This window comes from Helianthus annuus, chromosome 17 (assembly GCF_002127325.2).
Source record: "Helianthus annuus cultivar XRQ/B chromosome 17, HanXRQr2.0-SUNRISE, whole genome shotgun sequence".
NCBI classification, from domain to species: Eukaryota; Viridiplantae; Streptophyta; class Magnoliopsida; order Asterales; family Asteraceae; genus Helianthus; species Helianthus annuus.
In genome coordinates, this window is record NC_035449.2 from 82,449,764 (window position 1) to 82,471,423 (window position 21,660).

At 39.9% G+C, this 21,660-nt stretch overlaps 1 protein-coding gene across 1 annotated transcript; it reads right to left on the bottom strand.

Annotated features, from left to right (window-relative positions):
- Nucleotides 1-515: 515 nt before the first annotated feature.
- LOC110920636 (chlorophyll a-b binding protein of LHCII type 1) lies at nucleotides 516-1,585 on the bottom strand. Its single transcript, XM_022164812.1, has one exon. The coding sequence runs from the start codon at nucleotides 1,511-1,513 to the stop codon at nucleotides 710-712; it is 804 nt and encodes a 267-aa protein (XP_022020504.1). The 5' UTR covers nucleotides 1,514-1,585; the 3' UTR covers nucleotides 516-709.
- Between the last annotated feature and the right edge of the window lie 20,075 nt (nucleotides 1,586-21,660).

Sequence of the window (21,660 nt, forward strand, 5' to 3'; positions counted from 1 at the left end):
AAATTCTCTATTTATGAAAGTAATTTGAGTTTATAAAAATGATGAAACCAGATTTAAGCCAAAATGTGTAACCATTAAGGCTTACTAAATGTTAACCTTTCTGCCCTTAGGCCACACGGGGTGGTCAAGTTATATACCGTGATATTATTGTATCACTTGTGGAACACCGCCCCGCCCAATTCCCATCACTCGTGGTCAAGTATAACGAGTTATATATATAACGCGTTGAAGTTGGAGGGTGATGAATGTGTATCTTGTACATTGTGTATTAATACTTGTACATTGGAATCCCATCACTAGTGATACCATCCCCCCCCCCCTACATTTCTATCACTAGTGATAGAATATTGGGTGCTGACATGGCATGATTTGATTGGATAGTGGGAGTGATAGAAACTATCACTAGTGAACCACCCCTCATCCCCTTATGCAATGTAACTCTTTGTCATTGACGATTTTATCACTCTTCAATCTTAACCATTGATAAAATAAAATCAAAGGTTCGGATCAAGTTCTAAATTCTGAAGATAATTACTTTTTATTATATGTATACATACATACACACACTCAATACAACAAGAGTACAACCATCATGTATTTCAACCACCATATTCCTTAAAAGAGATCTTTGTCGGCTGGATGATACTTTACAAACTCAAATTCACCCATCTTAAAAACACTTTAAAAACCATATTTCAATCTAATGATCTCATTTTCCGGGAACAAAGTTGGTGGCATAAGCCCATGCATTGTTGCTAACTGGATCAGCTAGGTGGTCAGCCAGGTTCTCTAGTGGGCCTTTTCCTGTGACTATAGCTTGAACATAGAACCCGAACATTGAGAACATAGCCAACCTTCCATTCTTAATCTCCTTCACCTTCAACTCCGCGAAAGCCTCGGGATCGTCCGCCAAGCCCAACGGATCAAAGCTTCCTCCAGGGTACAAAGGGTCGACAACCTCTCCAAGTGGCCCACCAGCAATTCTATAACCCTCTACTGCGCCCATCAAGATCACTTGGGTGGCCCAAATGGCTAATATGCTTTGTGCATGTACCAAATTTGGGTTCCCCAAATAGTCTAGCCCACCCTCGCTAAAGATTTGTGATCCGGCCTTGAACCACACGGCTTCGCCAAACTTGACACCATTGCGGGCCAAAAGCTCCGGGAAGACGCATCCTAGTGCTCCAAGCATGGCCCATCTGCAGTGGATGACTTCAAGCTCACGGTTCTTAGCAAAAGTCTCAGGGTCTGCTGAGAGTCCAGCTGTGTCCCAACCGTAGTCACCTGGGAATTCGCCTGTAAGGTATGATGGAGCCTCACCAGAGAATGGGCCCAAGTACTTGACCCTGTCTGGACCATACCATGGGCTGCCAGATGAAACAGTTTTGGGCTTGACCGCACTTTTTCGCATGGTGACTCGTCCTTCACCAAGCAACTTAGAGGTTGAGAGGGCAACCTTCACGGCCTGCCCGGCCAACGAAGAAGGCGAGAGAGTCATTGTTGATGCAGCCATTGGAACTCTTGAGTAGAAATCAAAAATATGGATGAAGAAGGTTTGTATTGAAATGGGATGCTTTGTAGACTATATGGGTACCAGTAATTATAGGTGCATAGCGGGATTGAGGTCCTTATCTAGTGAAATTGAAATCTTGCATCTTATTGGCTCATAATATCATTTAAGAATTCAAAGATTTTCGATAAAATGGCCCACATATCTCTATTTTTATCCAATTTATTGTGAGATTCTCACGAGATAAGCTATCAAATATGGCAAACCAATGAAAACATGCACATTAGTCGATCTAATTCATCCCACACATGTCTATTTTATGTAGCGTCTAGTGTACTAGATTTTTTTTATGGCAAACGAGCATGAAATCCATGCGTCAAATTCAAAATATTTGATAAAGCTAGGTATTGAACAGAATAGTTTTAAAAAAATTCGCAGATGTAAGATGGGTATGGTAGTAAGTAATAACTAATTCAATTACCCTTAACTTTTAGTCTTTGAATTTCTAATTTTATTGGGTGATCCCATAAATAAAAGTAACTGTCACAAGGCTGGTGTTCAGCCACTCCACATTAAGTTTTTAGCCAAAACTGAAAGCATAACATGTTGGAAGTGAGTTCACATTTTGTTAAATGATATAATATAATACAATATGTAATAACGATACTCTTGTTATTCGTTAAAAATAAACATATACAATACCGTATAAAAATATAAAATGAACATAAAGATAAAAAACTATGAAATGTAAATAAGTTGATTCAAAGTTCAAACCAATATCATTTTGAAGAACTTCAAACACACTTGTTGAAAAACACCGCTACAAGAATAAACTAATCATTGTTGAAGGTTTTGGTTGAAAATCGTGTTTGACACAGGTCCCTTAAAATAGATTCTACGCTTCCTATAAGACGAATGTGTTTCTCTCTAGGTACAACCATCGGAATAGCATGTGTACTAACAAAGAGAACACTTGAGCCCCAGATAGTATCGGGTATAAGAGTGTTTACAAATATAGGGGGAAAAGATGTGTAAAAGAAACAATTCAAAGAGTGTTCCTCACTAACTTGTCCGTGGGTATTGAAGTCTATGGGGTTCCACTCTAAAACCAATTGGTGATAGAGGGAGTAAACCAAGATCTTAATTAATACAACCGGAAGGTCTTATTCTTTCGATGTGGGATGGGCTCCTCCAATACCCTCCCGCACGTGTAACCCGGTCTATCAAGAGGTGTACACGTGGCCTTAACCGGAGCTGACATAGAGCCGTGGCTCTGATACCATATTGAAGTCTATGGGGTTCCACTCTAAAACCAATTGGTGATAGAGGGAGTAACCCAAGATCTTAATTAATACAACCGGAAGGGCTTATTCTTTCGATGTAGGATAGGGCTCCTCCAATAGTGGGACAGTGAATCTGTATGTATGTGTATTTTACTCTCTCTATAAAATACCATATTCATCTTATATACATAGACTTGAAGACTCATACAACCCTTATTTAATAGATGTAATAAAAAAGATAATAAATCTTGCAATAAACGCAATTTAATGTTGTTTTTAATGGATTTAAGTAGCAGTCAAAACCGTAGTTTTCATACCTAACACGAGTTAAAATGGCTGGATTGCAACGTTGTTGCTCGAAATGGTTGTTCTAGACCGAGACGATTGCTCAAGGCTAGGGGTGTTCTTCGGGTTTTTAATCGGGTTTCGGGTTTTTCAGTTCGGGTTTTTCGCGTTTTCAAAACTAAATATTTAACCCGATAACCAAACCTTTCTAGGTTCGGTTTCTTCGGTGTTCGGGTTAAATGGTTTGGATTAGAACGGGTTGGGTTAGATCGGGTTTTGGGTTAGAAAATGAATTAGTTATTAAACAAGCTTTTCTTAAATGATTGAAACTAAAAAGCTATCAAGAATAGTTTAAAAGTTAATTATGAAATAAAACAAAACCACAATCCCAAAATATATCAACCAATTGTTAAAACAAAACGTATCAATAAAAAAAAAGCCATTAGAATAAGTTTGATATTCTTCTTCACGCTTCACGGTTGACAACTTGACATTGCAAACATCATGTATGCTCCTCTATATCCAATGCTTTAGTAAATAAAAATCAGTTAAAATTAGCAATGATCCGTGTTATAAAACGAATAAAAATTACTAAACTAATTAATAAAAAAACATACCTTTATCCATTTCTTGGATTATATCCCGATCTTCTTCAGTAAAGAGACCCGGGATCGAAGTAGAACCATCCCGAATCCAGTCTTGGGTGCAGACTAAACTCTCAACAATCCTAGGAGTCATAGAACTCCTATACAGGTCCAAAACTCTCCCGCTCGTGCTAAAAACAGACTTAGACGCCACCGTTGACACTGGAATGGCGAATAAGTCTCTAGCCATTAAGGACAGAATCGGGAATCTCGGACTATTAACTTTCCACCATTCTAACAGACTGAAGTTCTCTGAATCGTTTTCAAAATCTTCGCTTAAAAATTTGTCTAATTCACCAACCGGTTCAACTGTTTGTGCTTGCATTTGCTCCCTTAGTTTGTTTCTTAAATGTGGTTTTGTGTCATATCTTCAGGTTTTTTCCGGTTACCTAATACTACTGAATCTGAAGACTCAATAGTTGTATTAGAAGCTTGGGAATGAATTCTAATGTACTCATTATATAATTCTTTCATAGAATCTATAACAGGTTTGAAATTCTTCTTTGCCAACTCTATTCCATAACGATCAATAAAAAGTAAATTCAAGTAGTGCGTTTTATTCCTTGGGTCTAAAACTAGAGCAAAGTATAACAGTAAGTTAATCTTCTCTATGCTGCCAAAATATTTCTGAAACTTTGCATTCATTGCCATTGCAATCTGACAAAGAGTCTCATTGCCAATAGCCTCATCTAATATGGTACGAATTTGATATATCTCATCTATGCATGAATTTGATGTTACATAATGTGTCCCTGAGACCCTCTTAGTAATATCAAAAAACGGTTTCAAAAAATGGCACAAATCTCTAACACTTTGCCAATCTTTAGGTTTAAGTTCCTCATGACCCGCTTTTTCAAGTTCGGTTCTAAAGACAGACTCCTCAATATCATATCTCTCAAATGTTTTCTCATAAGATTGTGCAACCTCCAACATAAGGTATGTTGAGTTCCATCTAGTTGCTACGTCTACAAGTAGGTGTTTCTCTGTATTGGCATTAACAAGCTTAGCGAAATTGTTCAATTTGTCAATCCTAGAAGGTGATTTTCTAATCCACCAAACCGCCCACCTAATTTTATCAACCGACTTATTAACCTTTTTAACCCCATCCTGAACCACTAGGTTTATAATATGTGCAACACATCTAATGTGTGTCCATTTGGCATTTAAAAGACACTTGGTGGAATTTCGGAAAACCCTTTTCAAAAAATCTATTGCAACATCATTAGCACTAGCATTATCAACTGAAACTGTTAAAATGTTTTCAATTTCCCATTCTTGTAAACATTTTTCAACTGTTTTCCCAATGTCAACACCACGGTGGTCCTCTTGAGGACAAAAGGCCAAGACTTTGCTCCTTAACTTCCACTCGATATCTATGAAGTGCGCAGTGAGACACATGTAACAAGATTGTTCGCTAGAAGTCCATGTGTCTGTTGTCAAACAAATCCTCCCGACATTTTATTTATAAAATCACGGACTTTTGTTTTTTCTTCTTGAAACATATTGTATATGTCTTTTGTAATGGTGGTTCTAGATGGCACTTTAAATTGTGGTTGACATAGGCTCATGAAATACCTAAAACCCTTTCTTTCCACAAAACTAAATGGTAATTCATCATGTATTATCATATAGGCTAGACCCTTCCTAATGGTTTTTTGATCAAATTTCCAAGCGATTATTTTATTTTCCACCCCAAATGCAATTTGTGTTTGTCCACTAGTTTTTTTAGCAAGGTACAGGGCGCATTTGGTTAAATGTACGCTAAGAGTGAAGGTACCTTGACTTGATGGACACTTGTACGTATTATTACAATGCATACATCTTGCTCTTTCAGCATCATTTTCATCTTTGTACTTTTCAAAATCATTCCACACAGCCGATCTTGGTCTGTAGACTTTAGGTTTCTTGGCAACTTGTTCAGTTGTTTGTAGAATTTTATCTTCAGCCGAATCATGTGATCCTGACATCTGTTAAAAAAAACTTTAGATGATATATATGCTCAACATCAAAACATATAATCATTTAGATATAATCATTAAAAAATTGACACCTTAAAACAACATACGTTGATTGCAAACTTGAATAATCATCTAGATTAAAACATGCATAACTTAAATATAATTTGATTTAAATGTACTTGATTGCAAACTTGAATGTAGTTGAATGATTAGAAGTTGAAATAAGAATGGCAGAGGGGATGAGTACGTGAAGGGAGGATTAGAGAATATATTGAATTGAAGATATATGTTGATATTTTAAATTTTTAAAAATTGGAGATATGGATGGAATTAGTGATTTAAAATTTTTAGAAGATATGGTTGGTTTCATCATGGAATAGGAAAGGATTATTAGTTCCTTTTAAAAGATATAACTATATGTAGAAAATATGTTAATTGTTTTAAAGTTATTTCGGGTTTTTCAGGTTAAACCGTTTACCCTTTATTCAACCCATTAACCAATCCATAGAACTATATTCGGGTTCGGGTTTACAGTTATTCGGTTACTAGTTCTTCGGGTTTTGTCTACTACGGGTTTGGGTGACTTCGGTTTCGGTTTGGGTTTCGGGTTTCGGTTAAAAAAGACAGCCCTACTCAAGGCAAACAACTACCTTTAACAATTGCACAACTACCTTTAACAATTGCTATAAGATTAAATATATTTTTCTTGCAATATTTAATCTAGTAGCCATATATTTATTTATATGACAGAGATCAAAATATATTATACCTATTATATAATTAGTTGGTAATTATTGATGCAACACATTACCCTTATTAACTAATTAGATTTCCTCTTGGGTGTATATATATGGAGATAACTAGAGAGGTTAAAGGACACACAAACTTGGACTCCCGTAACATCAATAAAATCGTCATCCATCTCTCTCCCCATAACCATACGAATTCTACCCTTGACTACGGTTGTTCACCATCATCATCTTACACCCTAAGGAGGAACCAGATCAAGCTGACAATAATGTCAAACTCAATGGTTGCTTCTCTGACTGTATTCTCTGCTGGTCTGTCTGCGATTACAGATATTCTAAAGAAACACCAAACCAATCTGGTGATTAGTTTGTGATTTGTGTCTCGACAAATAAGGGTTAATCTTTTTTGTCTCGTCTAAGCAGCTATGTCGATGATCCTGCAAAACAGTAACACACCGTAAGCTCGGTACAAGGAGGAGAATAGGGGGGTTCTCCTTGTAACCACCCACCGGCGTGAGAATAAGTAACTACTTTGAAGATAATAGTGTGTGTATAAAGTGAGAGAGCAGGAGAGCGTTGCTTAAACCTGGAGGTAAAGTTCACTATTTATAATCGAGATGGTTTGTGACATAGATGGACTGATGGGCCTTGGTCCTGTAGTCGATAACAAGGAATACCCATTCTGCCTCCTCTGCCACGACCGTTGGTGCTTTTAGGCGAGAGAGTAGCTAACGCACGCTGAATGAATCCATGTGTACTGACGATTCTCCTTGTTGTCTGGTCTGTCATCAGCAGCTAAGTGCAGATCGTGGAGCAGTGGTTGGCATATGTTGATTGGTGCCATGTGTGCGTCCTTGTGTACCTTTTTGTCTCTTGTACAATTGTCCATTGTGCAACATGATCAGATAGAGCCTGTTGGATGCTCATTGGTCCATTGCTCTGCCACTTGTACCTTTGGTACTTGTCCTAGGTTTACATGCGCTTGTTACCTCAGCGCGGCCCCCGGGGATATCCCGTGTAGTCGGCGCAAGGTCTAGGAAGTCAGAGTTTTTATCCAAGGAGTTAAGTATCAAACTGATCCTGTGTTAGTCCTGACCTCGCGCGCGACCTGGGTTACACCCGATTAGCCGACGCGAGGTCGGGAAAGCTACCAAATTGGTCTGATATGAGTATGGTCCCGTGTGCGACCTGACTAGTCAGCGCAGGATTTGGGACCATACCCCTTCTGCTCGAAACAACTGGTCTGGTCTAACGGCTGTTGACCAAACAACTGACGTTGCCAAACATGTGTTGCTCAGGAAGAAGTGCCGGTTCGAACCAATAGTTGTTTAGCTATTACCACTGTTAAGCTCATCAGCAGATGATGATGCCTCAACTGACGTCAACAGTTGTTCTGGAGCCGACACGTTGGACTTGCAGCACACAGCGCCATAAATTGATGGATGGTGTTATGGGTTGGATTAGTTTATGAGATTGGAGCATTCTTATTATCAAATATTTTAAGGAATAAATGTTGGTGTGGTACTAGCAAAGAATCTCCCTAAAGAGGAAACTAAAAACGCTAACGAAGAACAACAAGCACTCTTTCAAGTGTATGAACATATTCATAGGTTGACAAGAGGTCAAGAGTTCCCCAAAGATCTCTCTTGGACCGGTTTGTAATCATCTAACCCTTGTGATAAATGAACTTTGAACTCTTTAGAAAACTTAGAGATCTTACCCTTTGAGTTCCTCATCAAAAAATTGAGCTTAGCTAAGTCGAAAAAACCAATTAAGATTATATCTTCATCAAGAACGATAGATATAAAGAATGATGCAGAGTTTTAGGATGATACATTGAATGTATATACATAGTATTTTAGAGATAATTTCGTTCATAGTTCATTGTAAACAGTTGAATTTGTTCCAAGTGTTGTAGACTAGATCTAGGTTTATACTAATTATTTAAACACTTTTGTCATTTTACTAATTCCGCTAAAAATATCATTAAATGGACGAAGAGGAATTCACGTTGACTCGGGTGTGACTCGACATTTCGGAGGACGAAGATACCGGTAACCATTATATATATATATATATATATATATATATATATATATATATATATATATATATATATATATATATATATATATATATTGTCACACCCCAACCGATGGCGGAATCATCGGGGCGCGGCACTGAGCGAAACAGATTGTTCAGAAGTTCCCACAACAACTATCATACAATTCAGTTATATAACACGTCCCATACCGTGTCCCAAATAATAACAAGTTATCATAGAAATCAACCAAACAATATGGGAACTGTTCCGACAACTCATGTTCTTAATTATTACAGACCGAAAGTAAATATCATTTTAAGACTTCTAGACGGTTATCCGTAAACCTTACTGACTACAGGTGCCAGTACAAGATCTACAGATAATTATGGCCCTGGAACAGATACGTGGGCACTGTCCTAAGGTCACGGGCTCCTAGAAGCTTATTATTGCCCTGCTTCCCTAGCACGCTAGTAGCTTAAACACCTGTCACATACGTTAAAATAACAGTCAATACATATAATGTAAAGGTGAGTACACAAGTTTGATATAGCATATAGAGTTCGAATAGTTTACGCATAACCAAGCACGTACACAAGGGCAACCGATGCATGTAAATTATCAACATGGGACCATCGATACCAACGACTTCGAGTTGACTGTCCGAGACAGTTCGCAATACATGATTACCACCGTAATCCATGCAAGTAATTGTCCTTAGCAACCCCCGTGTGAACGGGTGCTGAGTCCAAACTATAGTACTATGTTGCTAAAGCAGGTAGATAGCACTCCACGTGTAAACATAATAAACAGCAATCATTTAGACAAGTATTACATGCAAATAGGTTAGCGTTCAAATGGTTTGTGTCGTTTGTGAATTTGATAGATTACGTATGTAACACCCAAAAGTGCTGAAAGCAAAAAGGGATCGAGTATACTCACAGTGGTTGGTTGTGGATTGAAGGGAGCACTGAGAATAGGTTAGCCTGAATAGTTCGATAACACAACGATGAGTAACGCGGAAAAGTAAACAATGTACTTGGATCGAGTAGGCCATTCGATCGGACAGCAGTTCGATCGAGTGGGCTGTTCGATTGGTTTGAAAGTCCGTTCGAACATCCATTCGATCGGCTGGCTGGTTCGATCGGCTGGTTCCTTCAAGTGGATTGTTTCTTCCTTTGATGTGAAGGATGTGTTTGTGTACGATGGTTTGTACTACCTTTCAAGTTGGCCGATCGAACAGCTGTTCGATCGGTTAGCCCAACCGATCGGTTAGCATTGCATTGTTTTCAAATATGTCACTCGATCGGTTGGCATGTTCGATCGGGTGACATTCCAATGTTTCGAAAAGTCTAAGTGTTTTAAAGTATAGTATCTCATGATCCGAGCAGTAATGATTACAATCGAGTGGCGTAGTCGATCGAGCAGTACCTCGTCAATACTACACTTTTAGTGAGTTGGTGGGTCTAAGTGCTAGTCGATCGGTTAGCCTAACCGATCGGCTGGCATAGTCGTTCGGTTGGGCTGTTCGATCGAACAGCCTAGCCGTTCGGCCAGCTTCTCGATTTGGTTAACCTATCACTTAACACTTGTTTCTTCCCGTGAATTGTTGATGTTTTAGAGATATTTTGACTACGAGTTGAACCACCAAGCTGAAGTCCCTATTTAGTCTACTGACTCGAGCAGGAATCACCCAAACTCGGTCAGAGACGGTTTGGAACCCAAGTTTAACGTTTAACCCGGAATCGGTATATCTCTCGGTAGAACCCGAATCTTGAACCATGTGTTTGTTTAGATGGTTTATAAATCGGTTCGAGCTTCGTTTTCACCGGTTTGAGTGTAAAAGAGTTGAAAGATAGATGAAAACTCATCTTCCAATCCTTTTCCACCGTGAAATGTTAAGATCTTTGGAAGATTTTAGGTTGTTTATGTGGAAATCGGTTAGATCTAGCTTATTCATGGTTGAATGAAGTCAAGAACATGAAGTTCTTGATGAACACCAAGAACACCATGATGACATCACTCAAGAACACCTAGATCTTGGTGATTTCATGGATGAAATCCAAGTTTTGAAAGATAGAAAGATGGAGAATCGATTAATGAACAAAAACGTACAAGGATTAGAACGAAATACTTACCGGTTTGAGAGAAATCTGAGATTTAGTGGGAAGAAGAGGCTGGTCGGTCAGAGCTTTTCCAAAAGTGGAAAGCTTGACAAGGACAGCCCTATTTATAGGCTTCCAAAAGAGGAAAGGGTCTGCTGATCGAACAGCATCCCTGATCGAGCAGCTGTCCGATCGAACAGCCTGTTCGATCGGCTAGCCTGTTCGATCAGGTTGCCCTGTTCGATCGGCTTGCCTGGTTTTTGAGTGTTTTGCGATGATTTTCGATATTTCGAGTTCGATGAACGATGATTTGAGAATGATAGAATTCCTAATCAAATTACTTTTAGTTCCAACTACTATATCTAACATACAAGCATCCTTACACCACGATTTGGATTCGTTTTCGGTTGAGTTTGATTCACCTTTGAGTCTTGATTGATTTGATTGATTCACCGCACACTTTAACATCAAAGTAAACATGCACAAGTAACACATAAGGCACACACACACGTATAAAAAGTACTAAAAATTCCCACACTTGAGTTTGATGATTGATTCGATTAGCTTGATTATTGATTGACTAGCTTTATTGCGTTGTTACTTCCTATCATTCACAGTCGGTCGTTGATTCACAGTTCGATTATCGGTCGATTAGTTTGATTATACAACACTTACTCCAAATAATACGAAAATCAAAATAAAACTAAAATGAAATTAATCTTTATTAATCTTTAATTCCAATAACAGTCAACACTTGACTTTGACTTTGACTTTGGAAAACACGGGGTGTTACATATATATATATATATATATATATATATATATATATATATATATATATATATATATATATATATATATATATATATATAGGGGGCTGCTAGAATGAAAACCACCCCGAGTTGTAAGAACCGCGAGAACTACACCCCACGGAGCGCCGTTCGCCATGATTTTTTTTACAAGTAGATGTGTGTGTTATAAACACAGCCGTAAAAAATCATGGCGAACGGCGCTCCGTGGGGTGTAGTTTTTTACACCACAAGTTTGGTGTTTTTTAATTTTTTTTTCTTTTTTCTTTTTTTTTCACCAAACTTGTGGTGTAAAAAACTACACCCCACGGAGCGCCGTTCGCCATGATTTTTTACGGCTGTGTTTATAATATACACATCTACTTGTAAAAAAAAAATCATGGCGAACGGCGCTCCGTGGGGTGTAGTTCTCGCAGTTCTTACAACTCGAGGTGGTTTTCATTCTAGCGGCTCCCTATATATATATATATATATATATATATATATATATATATATATATATATATATTATTTTACTTATTTTGTTACTTTATTTTTTAACATACAACTTATAATTTTTTTTTAATTTGTAGCAAACTTTCAAACGGGCCCGGTTTTTGGGGATAGGGTTCGTGCACTCTTTTTTAGCACGTGGGGTCAAGGCGAACATCGGGACAAAGATTCCATTTCTAGCAAATGGACCGACATCAACAACAAGTGTCATGTGTTCCAAGAAGTCTACCAACGTAACTACGATAATCGCCCGAGCGGAGAAAGTGACATCAGGGTTTTAACGAGGACTTTGGAGGAGTTCGAGAGGACGAAATGCCCTTTCACGTACTATAAGAGTTGGGAGCTACTACGAAAAAGTCCAAAGTGGGCGGTAGTTAATCCAATGACGTCTAGTAGTAGACGTCGGGCTAAAAGGTCAAAAACATCATCCTTCGTTGACACGTCAACTCCGATATCAGATGCCCGCAATGTTGATTTAAATGAGGCGGTGGACGTTGACGAGGGAATTCAAGAAGAGTTGGTCCGACCCACCGGTAGAAGAAAGGGAACCGGGAAAAAAACGGTCGAGTCGTCTTCCGATCTCGAGTTAAAGGAAGATTTCGAGGAGATGAACCGTCGTCTCCAAGACATTCGCGACCTCGGCCACCAACGTTATGAGATTATGAAAGAACGAGTGGCCGAAACCAAAAAGTTTAACGAGATGCAAGAGGCGAGGCAAATGGAAAAGGACATTGAGTTTTTGTCCAAACCTATCGACCACCTACAAGGCGATGCGTTGATCATTGCGTAAATGCGTCGCCAAAAAATTAGAGAAAAATATGGACTTTAGATGATGTTCTTTTTTTTTTAACTTTCTTTTATTTTTTCTGTTTTTTTCTGTTTTTTTTATTTTCGGTTTTTTTTTCAGTTATTTTTTTTTTTAATTTCAAGTAGTGTAATTTTTTTTTTAAATTAATGAAGTTTTTTATGTTTTAAATTAAAAAAAATAATTGTGAAATGATTGAATGGGGGGTTATTGGCATAATGCCCCCCTACGCCACTTTTTGCTATAATGTCTAAATATGACTAGGATGTCACGTGTCGGATAATGCCCCGTGATAGGGGCATTATACCAACGTACCACTACACATGGTCTAAGAGTAGGGCTACAACCATTTACTTAATAAAATTTTAAAACCTTATAAATGATAAAATCATCTTTATTTTGTTAAACTACAACTAAGTATATTCATCCCCTCTTGAAATCATAAAGTCATGGCTATTGTTAGTCAATGGTTGTCTATGCAGTCCATGCACAAGTGCTCCACATAAGCAAAGTTTGAAACTAAAAAATAAAAAAATAAAAAAAAAACAAAAAAACAAAAAAAAAACAAATCTGGGTGAAGGGGTATGGTCCCAGATCTCGTGTCAGCATCGACCGCGAGTGACCATTACCCTTATCAAAACCCCCACCAGCTAACAACCTACTTGTGCCCATGCGAGAACGCGTCGACACAAGGGTTGAATCCAATCTATCTAGTAACGACGGAGGACTTACATGGAACATGAGAACGGTAGAGTGATGCGACATAGCATCACATCTGGTGTATGAAAACGCAAGTATTCACAGCGATGCGGCCTCGCACCGCGTCCAGTGAACACTTCTATCAATACAAGGAAGCCTTACCTTAGGCGTAGAAGAAGATGAACGTAACGATGCGGCTGGCACCGCATCATATGGGCATTTTCGTCACGATAAGGGATGCAGGCAAACAATCGCCGTGTGATTTTACCTATTTGATGCTTCAGATCTATCTGAACAACTGCGGGTACTTGGCCTTCATGTCACTTTCGAGTTCCCAAGTAAACTCCGCGCCTCGTTTGCCTTCCCATCGTACCTTCACAATAGGAATGCGAGAGCGTCTGAGTTGCTTGGTCTGTCGGTCCATGATTTCGACAGGCTTTTCCACGAAGTGTAGAGTCTTATTGACCTGAAGATCGTCGAGTGGTATTATTGCGTCGTGGTCAGCTACGCATTTTCGAAGGTTTGAAATATGGAAAGTCGGGTGGACATTGCTGAGTTCCTCCGGTAGTTCGAGTTTGTAGGCAACTTTACCGATCCTCTCCAGAATCTTAAAAGGTCCAACAAATCGAGGCGCAAGTTTCCCTCTTTTGCCGAATCGGACTACTCCCTTCCAAGGTGATACCTTTAGGAGCACGTAGTCGCCAACTGCAAATTCGCGGGGCCTGCGTCGTTTATCGGCGTACATCTTTTGTCTGTCCCGGGCCTTTACCAAATTTTCCCTTATCTGGTGGATCTTGTCAGTCGTTTCTTGCAGAATCTCGGGCCCAGTCAATTGTGAATGACCGACCTCGTGCCATACAATAGGCGAGCGACATCTCCTCCCATACAAGGCTTCGAAAGGTGCCATTTCGATGCTGGAGTGATAGCTATTATTGTACGAAAATGTGACAACTCGAATTTCCAAGATTTCTATTTTGTATTTATTGCACGATCATGTATTGATTGCCGTGAAGTTATTTATGTGTTGATTGTTTGATTGTATTTGTGAAACTTGTCAAATGTGTAAACTTGGTGGTGAAATTGTGTAAGTAATTGGAATGGTGCACTATTGTAAAATATAATACTTGAGGATGTAGAGGGCAATTAGTGAAATTCTAGTAACACTTAACCCTAATCCCCTCCCTAATCATTCACTAATCACTTTCACCAAAACCAAAGAACGTACTCTCATTTCTTGGGCTCTAGCAATCATCACCACCATCATCACCAAGATAATCATCACGAGTTTGATCACTTTACTCATCTAGAATCATTCAAGGTAATTGTTTAATCATTGTTGTGAATAATTGTTGATTGTTTATTGATTTCTTGATTCTTGTGTTCTTGGAAAACCCTAGTTCTTCATGTGATAGGTTGTGATTTTGGTTTGATTCTGAACTATTGATGATAATGATTAGTCGTATGATTGATAGATGGTTCCTATAATGATATAGTTTGATTGTTGTTGAGCATGAATGGATTGATCATGATTCTGCCGTCATATGTTTTGATTTAGGGTTTGTTGAATGAAAAACGTAACTGTTCTGATCCTATTAAATTCTGTGCAAATTGAAATTCATGCATGATAGTCTGAGTTAATGGTTAATTGAAAGTCTGAGTTTAAATGTGACTTCATATGGCCCGAACTTATTTGATTGAATGTGGTCCGAATATAAACAATTGTAAATGGTCCGAGTATATTATCATCTTGATTGGTCCGAGTTTAATTAGGACCACTATGGTCCGAGTTTATTGGACCACTTTTGGTCCGAGTTTAATTGGAGCAACTTTGTCCGAGTTTATTTTATGTCAATGGTCCGATCATAATGTGCATCACTTAGTCCGACTTTAAATTGGATTAATTGGTCCGAGTTTAACATGTCTTCAATAGGTCCGAGTTTAATTCAATTAAAGGGGTCCGAGTTTAATTCAATTAAAGGGGTCCGAGTTTAATTCCATTAAAGGGGTCCGAGTTTAATTCAATCAAAGAGGTCCGAGTATAATTGGATCATTGATTGGTCCGAACTTAATGTAGCCTAATTGGTCCGAATATAATGGGCTAGATTGGACCGAGTTTAATAAGATGTCATTGGGCCCGAGTTTAAATGAATGTGTCAATGGATCGAACTTGTGTGTGAATCATGATGGTCTGAGTTTATTGTATGATTACATGTACTATCCGAATTTTGAACAGGGGAGACCCCCCCCCCATACTTGTCTGAGTTTTGTGAGATGCATGATCCTGTATATATTCATATGAATTACGTGAATTGCATGAATGGGTTAACTGTTACGTGATACATGATTGATACATGATATTGGCTGTCAAGCACCATACGACATTAAATTACATGCGTATCATTGTGAACATGAACTGATTTGTATACGTGCATACAATAGGACTTGGTTAATTACTTGTGAGCGCATAACCTAGCATACCGAGCAAACCAAGGTGAGTTCACACTCTTACCAAGGCATGGGGTTCCCGGGGTTGGGAATGGGATTGGAAGGTTGATTAGATACTCTATTGACACTATGACTAGACTACCACATCACTATCCTCGGTTGTGAAGGATACCTATAATTACGAGTAGTCTAGTGGTTAGGAAACGTGGAACACCACCACAGGAAACGTGGAACACCACCACAGGAAACGTGGAACACCACCACAGGAAACGTGGAACACCACCACAGGAAACGTGGAACACCACCACAGGAAACGTGGAACACCACCACAGGAAACGTGGAACACCACCACAGAAAACGTGGAACACCACCACAGGAAACGTGGAACACCACCACCAGTAACGTGGAACACCACCACCAATAGAATATGCAACGGCCCAGTAGAGCCACCTATTACAAACGAACTTATTGTTACGCATTTCCTTTATGTGAACTCGCTCAACTAGTTGTTGATCATTCTGTTACATGCCTTGCAGATCGCTAGGTACTGGGAGCTTGCACTGGAGAAGCGGGTCGTTGTGGACAAGGATCGTGGCTTTTCCATTGAATTATTATGACACTTAAACTGTTAACTATTACTGGTTATTTACTATGCTTCCGCTACACTTTGAAACGATTTATTGTTGAACACCTTTTGTATTGAATGGATGGTTTTCATTTCTTTTACTTAATATTAAATGCATGTTCAATATGATTGGTGGCTTGATCCTGGTCAGTCACGCTCCCAAGCGGTGATACTCCGCAGGTGGATTTTGGGGGTGTGACAGAAATTTCCATGGATTTTGTTACCGGTCTGCCTAGATCTCAGCGTGGGAACGATACAATATGGGTCATAGTTGATCGACTCACCAAGTCTGCACACTTCCTACCGATCAAGGAAACGGATAAGTTCTCCACTCTCGCAGACGTATATCTTAAAGAAGTTGTTTCGAGGCACGGAGTGCCCACCTCTATTATTTCGGATCGCGATGCACGATTCACGTCAGAGCTTTGGCAAGCGATGCACAAATCCTTCGGCTCACGATTAGACATGAGCACAGCATATCACCCTCAGACGGATGGGCAGTCTGAGCGCACGATTCAAACCCTAGAAGACATGCTTCGAGCGTGTGTTATCGATTTCGGCAACGGTTGGGAAAAGCACCTCCCTTTGGTGGAGTTCTCGTACAATAACAGTTACCATACCAGCATTCAAGCCGCTCCATTCGAGGCATTGTACGGACGTAAATGCCGGTCACCTCTCTGTTGGGCAGAGGTGGGGGATAGTCAGATTACGGGTCCAGATATTGTAGTGGACGCCACAGAAAAGATTGCACGGATACGACAACGCATGGCGGCAGCACGCGACCGTCAGAAAGCCTACGCGGACAAGCGTAGAAAGCCATTGGAATTTGAGGTCGGGGACCGGGTTTTATTGAAAGTTTCACCCTGGAAGGGTGTGGTTCGATTTGGTAAACGAGGCAAACTGAATCCGCGGTACGTCGGACCATTCGAAATCTTAGAAAAGATTGGCAAAGTAGCCTACAGATTAAACCTACCTCCTGAACTCGGTGCAGTTCACAATGTATTTCACGTGTCGAATCTGAAGAAATGCCTATCAGATGAGACCCTTATAGTTCCTTGTAAGGAACCCACTATCGACGAGCGGTTGCAGTTCGTCGAGGAACCAGTTGAAATCACGGACCGGGATGTTAAGGTCCTCAAACACAAGAGAATCCCTCTTGTTCGAGTTCGTTGGAACTCCCGACGTGGTCCAGAGTATACCTGGGAACGCGAAGATCAAATGAAAGAGAAGTACCCCCAGTTATTCGAAACCAATGCATCCACTACTGAGGCTGAAGCTACTACTACTGAATTTCGGGACGAAATTCCAAATCAACGGGGGGATGATGTGACACCCCAGGAAAACCAGTGAACGATGTAACTTACCTAGCTTCCTCAGTGAGTGCGTACCAAATTTCGGGACGAAATTTCTTTTAAGTTGGGGATAATGTGACAACTCGAATTTCCAAGATTTCTATTTTGTATTTATTGCACGATCATGTATTGATTGCCGTGAAGTTATTTATGTGTTGATTGTTTGATTGTATTTGTGAAACTTGTCAAATGTGTAAACTTGGTGGTGAAATTGTGTAAGTAATTGGAATGGTGCACTATTGTAAAATATAATACTTGAGGATGTAGAGGGCAATTAGTGAAATTCTAGTAACACTTAACCCTAATCCCCTCCCTAATCATTCACTAATCACTTTCACCAAAACCAAAGAACGTACTCTCATTTCTTGGGCTCTAGCAATCATCACCACCATCATCACCAAGATAATCATCACGAGTTTGATCACTTTACTCATCTAGAATCATTCAAGGTAATTGTTTAATCATTGTTGTGAATAATTGTTGATTGTTTATTGATTTCTTGATTCTTGTGTTCTTGGAAAACCCTAGTTCTTCATGTGATAGGTTGTGATTTTGGTTTGATTCTGAACTATTGATGATAATGATTAGTCGTATGATTGATAGATGGTTCCTATAATGATATAGTTTGATTGTTGTTGAGCATGAATGGATTGATCATGATTCTGCCGTCATATGTTTTGATTTAGGGTTTGTTGAATGAAAAACGTAACTGTTCTGATCCTATTAAATTCTGTGCAAATTGAAATTCATGCATGATAGTCTGAGTTAATGGTTAATTGAAAGTCTGAGTTTAAATGTGACTTCATATGGCCCGAACTTATTTGATTGAATGTGGTCCGAATATAAACAATTGTAAATGGTCCGAGTATATTATCATCTTGATTGGTCCGAGTTTAATTAGGACCACTATGGTCCGAGTTTATTGGACCACTTTTGGTCCGAGTTTAATTGGAGCAACTTTGTCCGAGTTTATTTTATGTCAATGGTCCGATCATAATGTGCATCACTTAGTCCGACTTTAAATTGGATTAATTGGTCCGAGTTTAACATGTCTTCAATAGGTCCGAGTTTAATTCAATTAAAGGGGTCCGAGTTTAATTCAATTAAAGGGGTCCGAGTTTAATTCCATTAAAGGGGTCCGAGTTTAATTCAATCAAAGAGGTCCGAGTATAATTGGATCATTGATTGGTCCGAACTTAATGTAGCCTAATTGGTCCGAATATAATGGGCTAGATTGGACCGAGTTTAATAAGATGTCATTGGGCCCGAGTTTAAATGAATGTGTCAATGGATCGAACTTGTGTGTGAATCATGATGGTCTGAGTTTATTGTATGATTACATGTACTATCCGAATTTTGAACAGGGGAGACCCCCCCCCCATACTTGTCTGAGTTTTGTGAGATGCATGATCCTGTATATATTCATATGAATTACGTGAATTGCATGAATGGGTTAACTGTTACGTGATACATGATTGATACATGATATTGGCTGTCAAGCACCATACGACATTAAATTACATGCGTATCATTGTGAACATGAACTGATTTGTATACGTGCATACAATAGGACTTGGTTAATTACTTGTGAGCGCATAACCTAGCATACCGAGCAAACCAAGGTGAGTTCACACTCTTACCAAGGCATGGGGTTCCCGGGGTTGGGAATGGGATTGGAAGGTTGATTAGATACTCTATTGACACTATGACTAGACTACCACATCACTATCCTCGGTTGTGAAGGATACCTATAATTACGAGTAGTCTAGTGGTTAGGAAACGTGGAACACCACCACAGGAAACGTGGAACACCACCACAGGAAACGTGGAACACCACCACAGGAAACGTGGAACACCACCACAGGAAACGTGGAACACCACCACAGGAAACGTGGAACACCACCACAGGAAACGTGGAACACCACCACAGAAAACGTGGAACACCACCACAGGAAACGTGGAACACCACCACCAGTAACGTGGAACACCACCACCAATAGAATATGCAACGGCCCAGTAGAGCCACCTATTACAAACGAACTTATTGTTACGCATTTCCTTTATGTGAACTCGCTCAACTAGTTGTTGATCATTCTGTTACATGCCTTGCAGATCGCTAGGTACTGGGAGCTTGCACTGGAGAAGCGGGTCGTTGTGGACAAGGATCGTGGCTTTTCCATTGAATTATTATGACACTTAAACTGTTAACTATTACTGGTTATTTACTATGCTTCCGCTACACTTTGAAACGATTTATTGTTGAACACCTTTTGTATTGAATGGATGGTTTTCATTTCTTTTACTTAATATTAAATGCATGTTCAATATGATTGGTGGCTTGATCCTGGTCAGTCACGCTCCCAAGCGGTGATACTCCGCAGGTGGATTTTGGGGGTGTGACAGAAAATTCGACTAACGGTAGGTGTTTGCTCCAACTACCACCAAAATCGATAACACACGCACGGAGCATGTCTTCAATACTACGAATCGTTCTTTCCGTCTGCCCGTCGGTTTGCGGGTGGAATGCGGTACTCAAATTCAGCGTCGTACCAAGAGCCGCTTGAAAAGTTTCCCACAATCTCGATGTAAACCGAGCATCGCGATCAGAAATGATGTCTCGAGGCGTACCATGATTCTTAATGATCTCGTCGGTGTAGATTTGGGCTAGTTTGGCCACCTTGTAGTCTTCTCGTATTGGCAGAAAGTGGGCTGATTTGGTCAGACGGTCGACTATAACCCAAATACTGTCGTGGCCTGATGGCGTGGTCGGAAGATTAGTTATGAAATCCATAGCTATGCTTTCCCACTTCCATACGGGTATCGGCGGTTGTTCGAGTAAGCCTGAAGGTCTTTGGTGTTCAGCCTTGACTCTTGCACAAGTTAAACAGCTACCAACATATAGAGCAATATCCCTTTTCATCCCAGGCCACCAGTACTTGTAGCGAAGATCCTGGTACATTTTGTCCGCACCGGGATGAATGGAATATCGGGATTTGTGGGCTTCGTTCATGATGATCTTTCGCAAATCTGTCCTCCTCGGAATCCAAATTCGGTCCAGATAATAGAATATCCCGTTGGCTTTACTCACGAGCTGAGTTCCATCGTGATAGATTCGTTCTTTCTTCAACGTACGCTCGTTAAAGCAAGCGTGTTGTGCTTCACGGATGAGAGCTTCGAGGTTACACTGAGCCTGGATGTTTCGAACACCTATCACGTAATTCTTTCTGCTGAGGGCGTCTGCAACTACATTCGCCTTGCCTGGGTGATAACGGATCTCACAGTCGTAATCGTTGAGAAGTTCTACCCATCGGCGTTGACGCATATTGAGTTCTCTCTGGTTAAAGATATGTTGTAAGCTCTTGTGATCGGTGAAGATCGTACACTTTGTACCATACAAATAGTGTCGCCAAATCTTTAAGGCGAAGACAACTGCGCCTAGCTCGAGGTCATGGGTTGTATAGTTCTTCTCGTGAATTTTGAGCTGTCGAGATGCGTAAGCTATAACCTTGTCTCGTTGCATGAGAACACAGCCAAGTCCAAGGGTTGAAGCATCACAATAGACGACGAAGTCATCGCTTCCGTCCGGCAGTGTAAGAACTGGTGCATGGCACAGCATATGTTTGAGGGTTTGGAAAGCAGTCTCCTGCGCGGTTCCCCACACAAAAGGCTTGTCTTTATGAGTAAGGGAGGTAAGTGGTACAGCAATCTTGGAGAATCCTTCGATGAATCGCCGGTAGTAACCAGCCAATCCGAGAAAAGAGCGAACTTCTGACGGATTCTTTGGCGTAACCCATCCCTTGACTGCCTCAATCTTTGCCGGATCAACGTGTATACCCCGACTATTCACAATGTGACCCA

Excerpts from the sequence above, each read along its gene's own strand:
- LOC110920636 (XM_022164812.1), bottom strand. The coding sequence starts at position 1,513 with ATGGCTGCATCAACAATGACTCTCTCGCCTTCTTCGTTGGCCGGGCAG.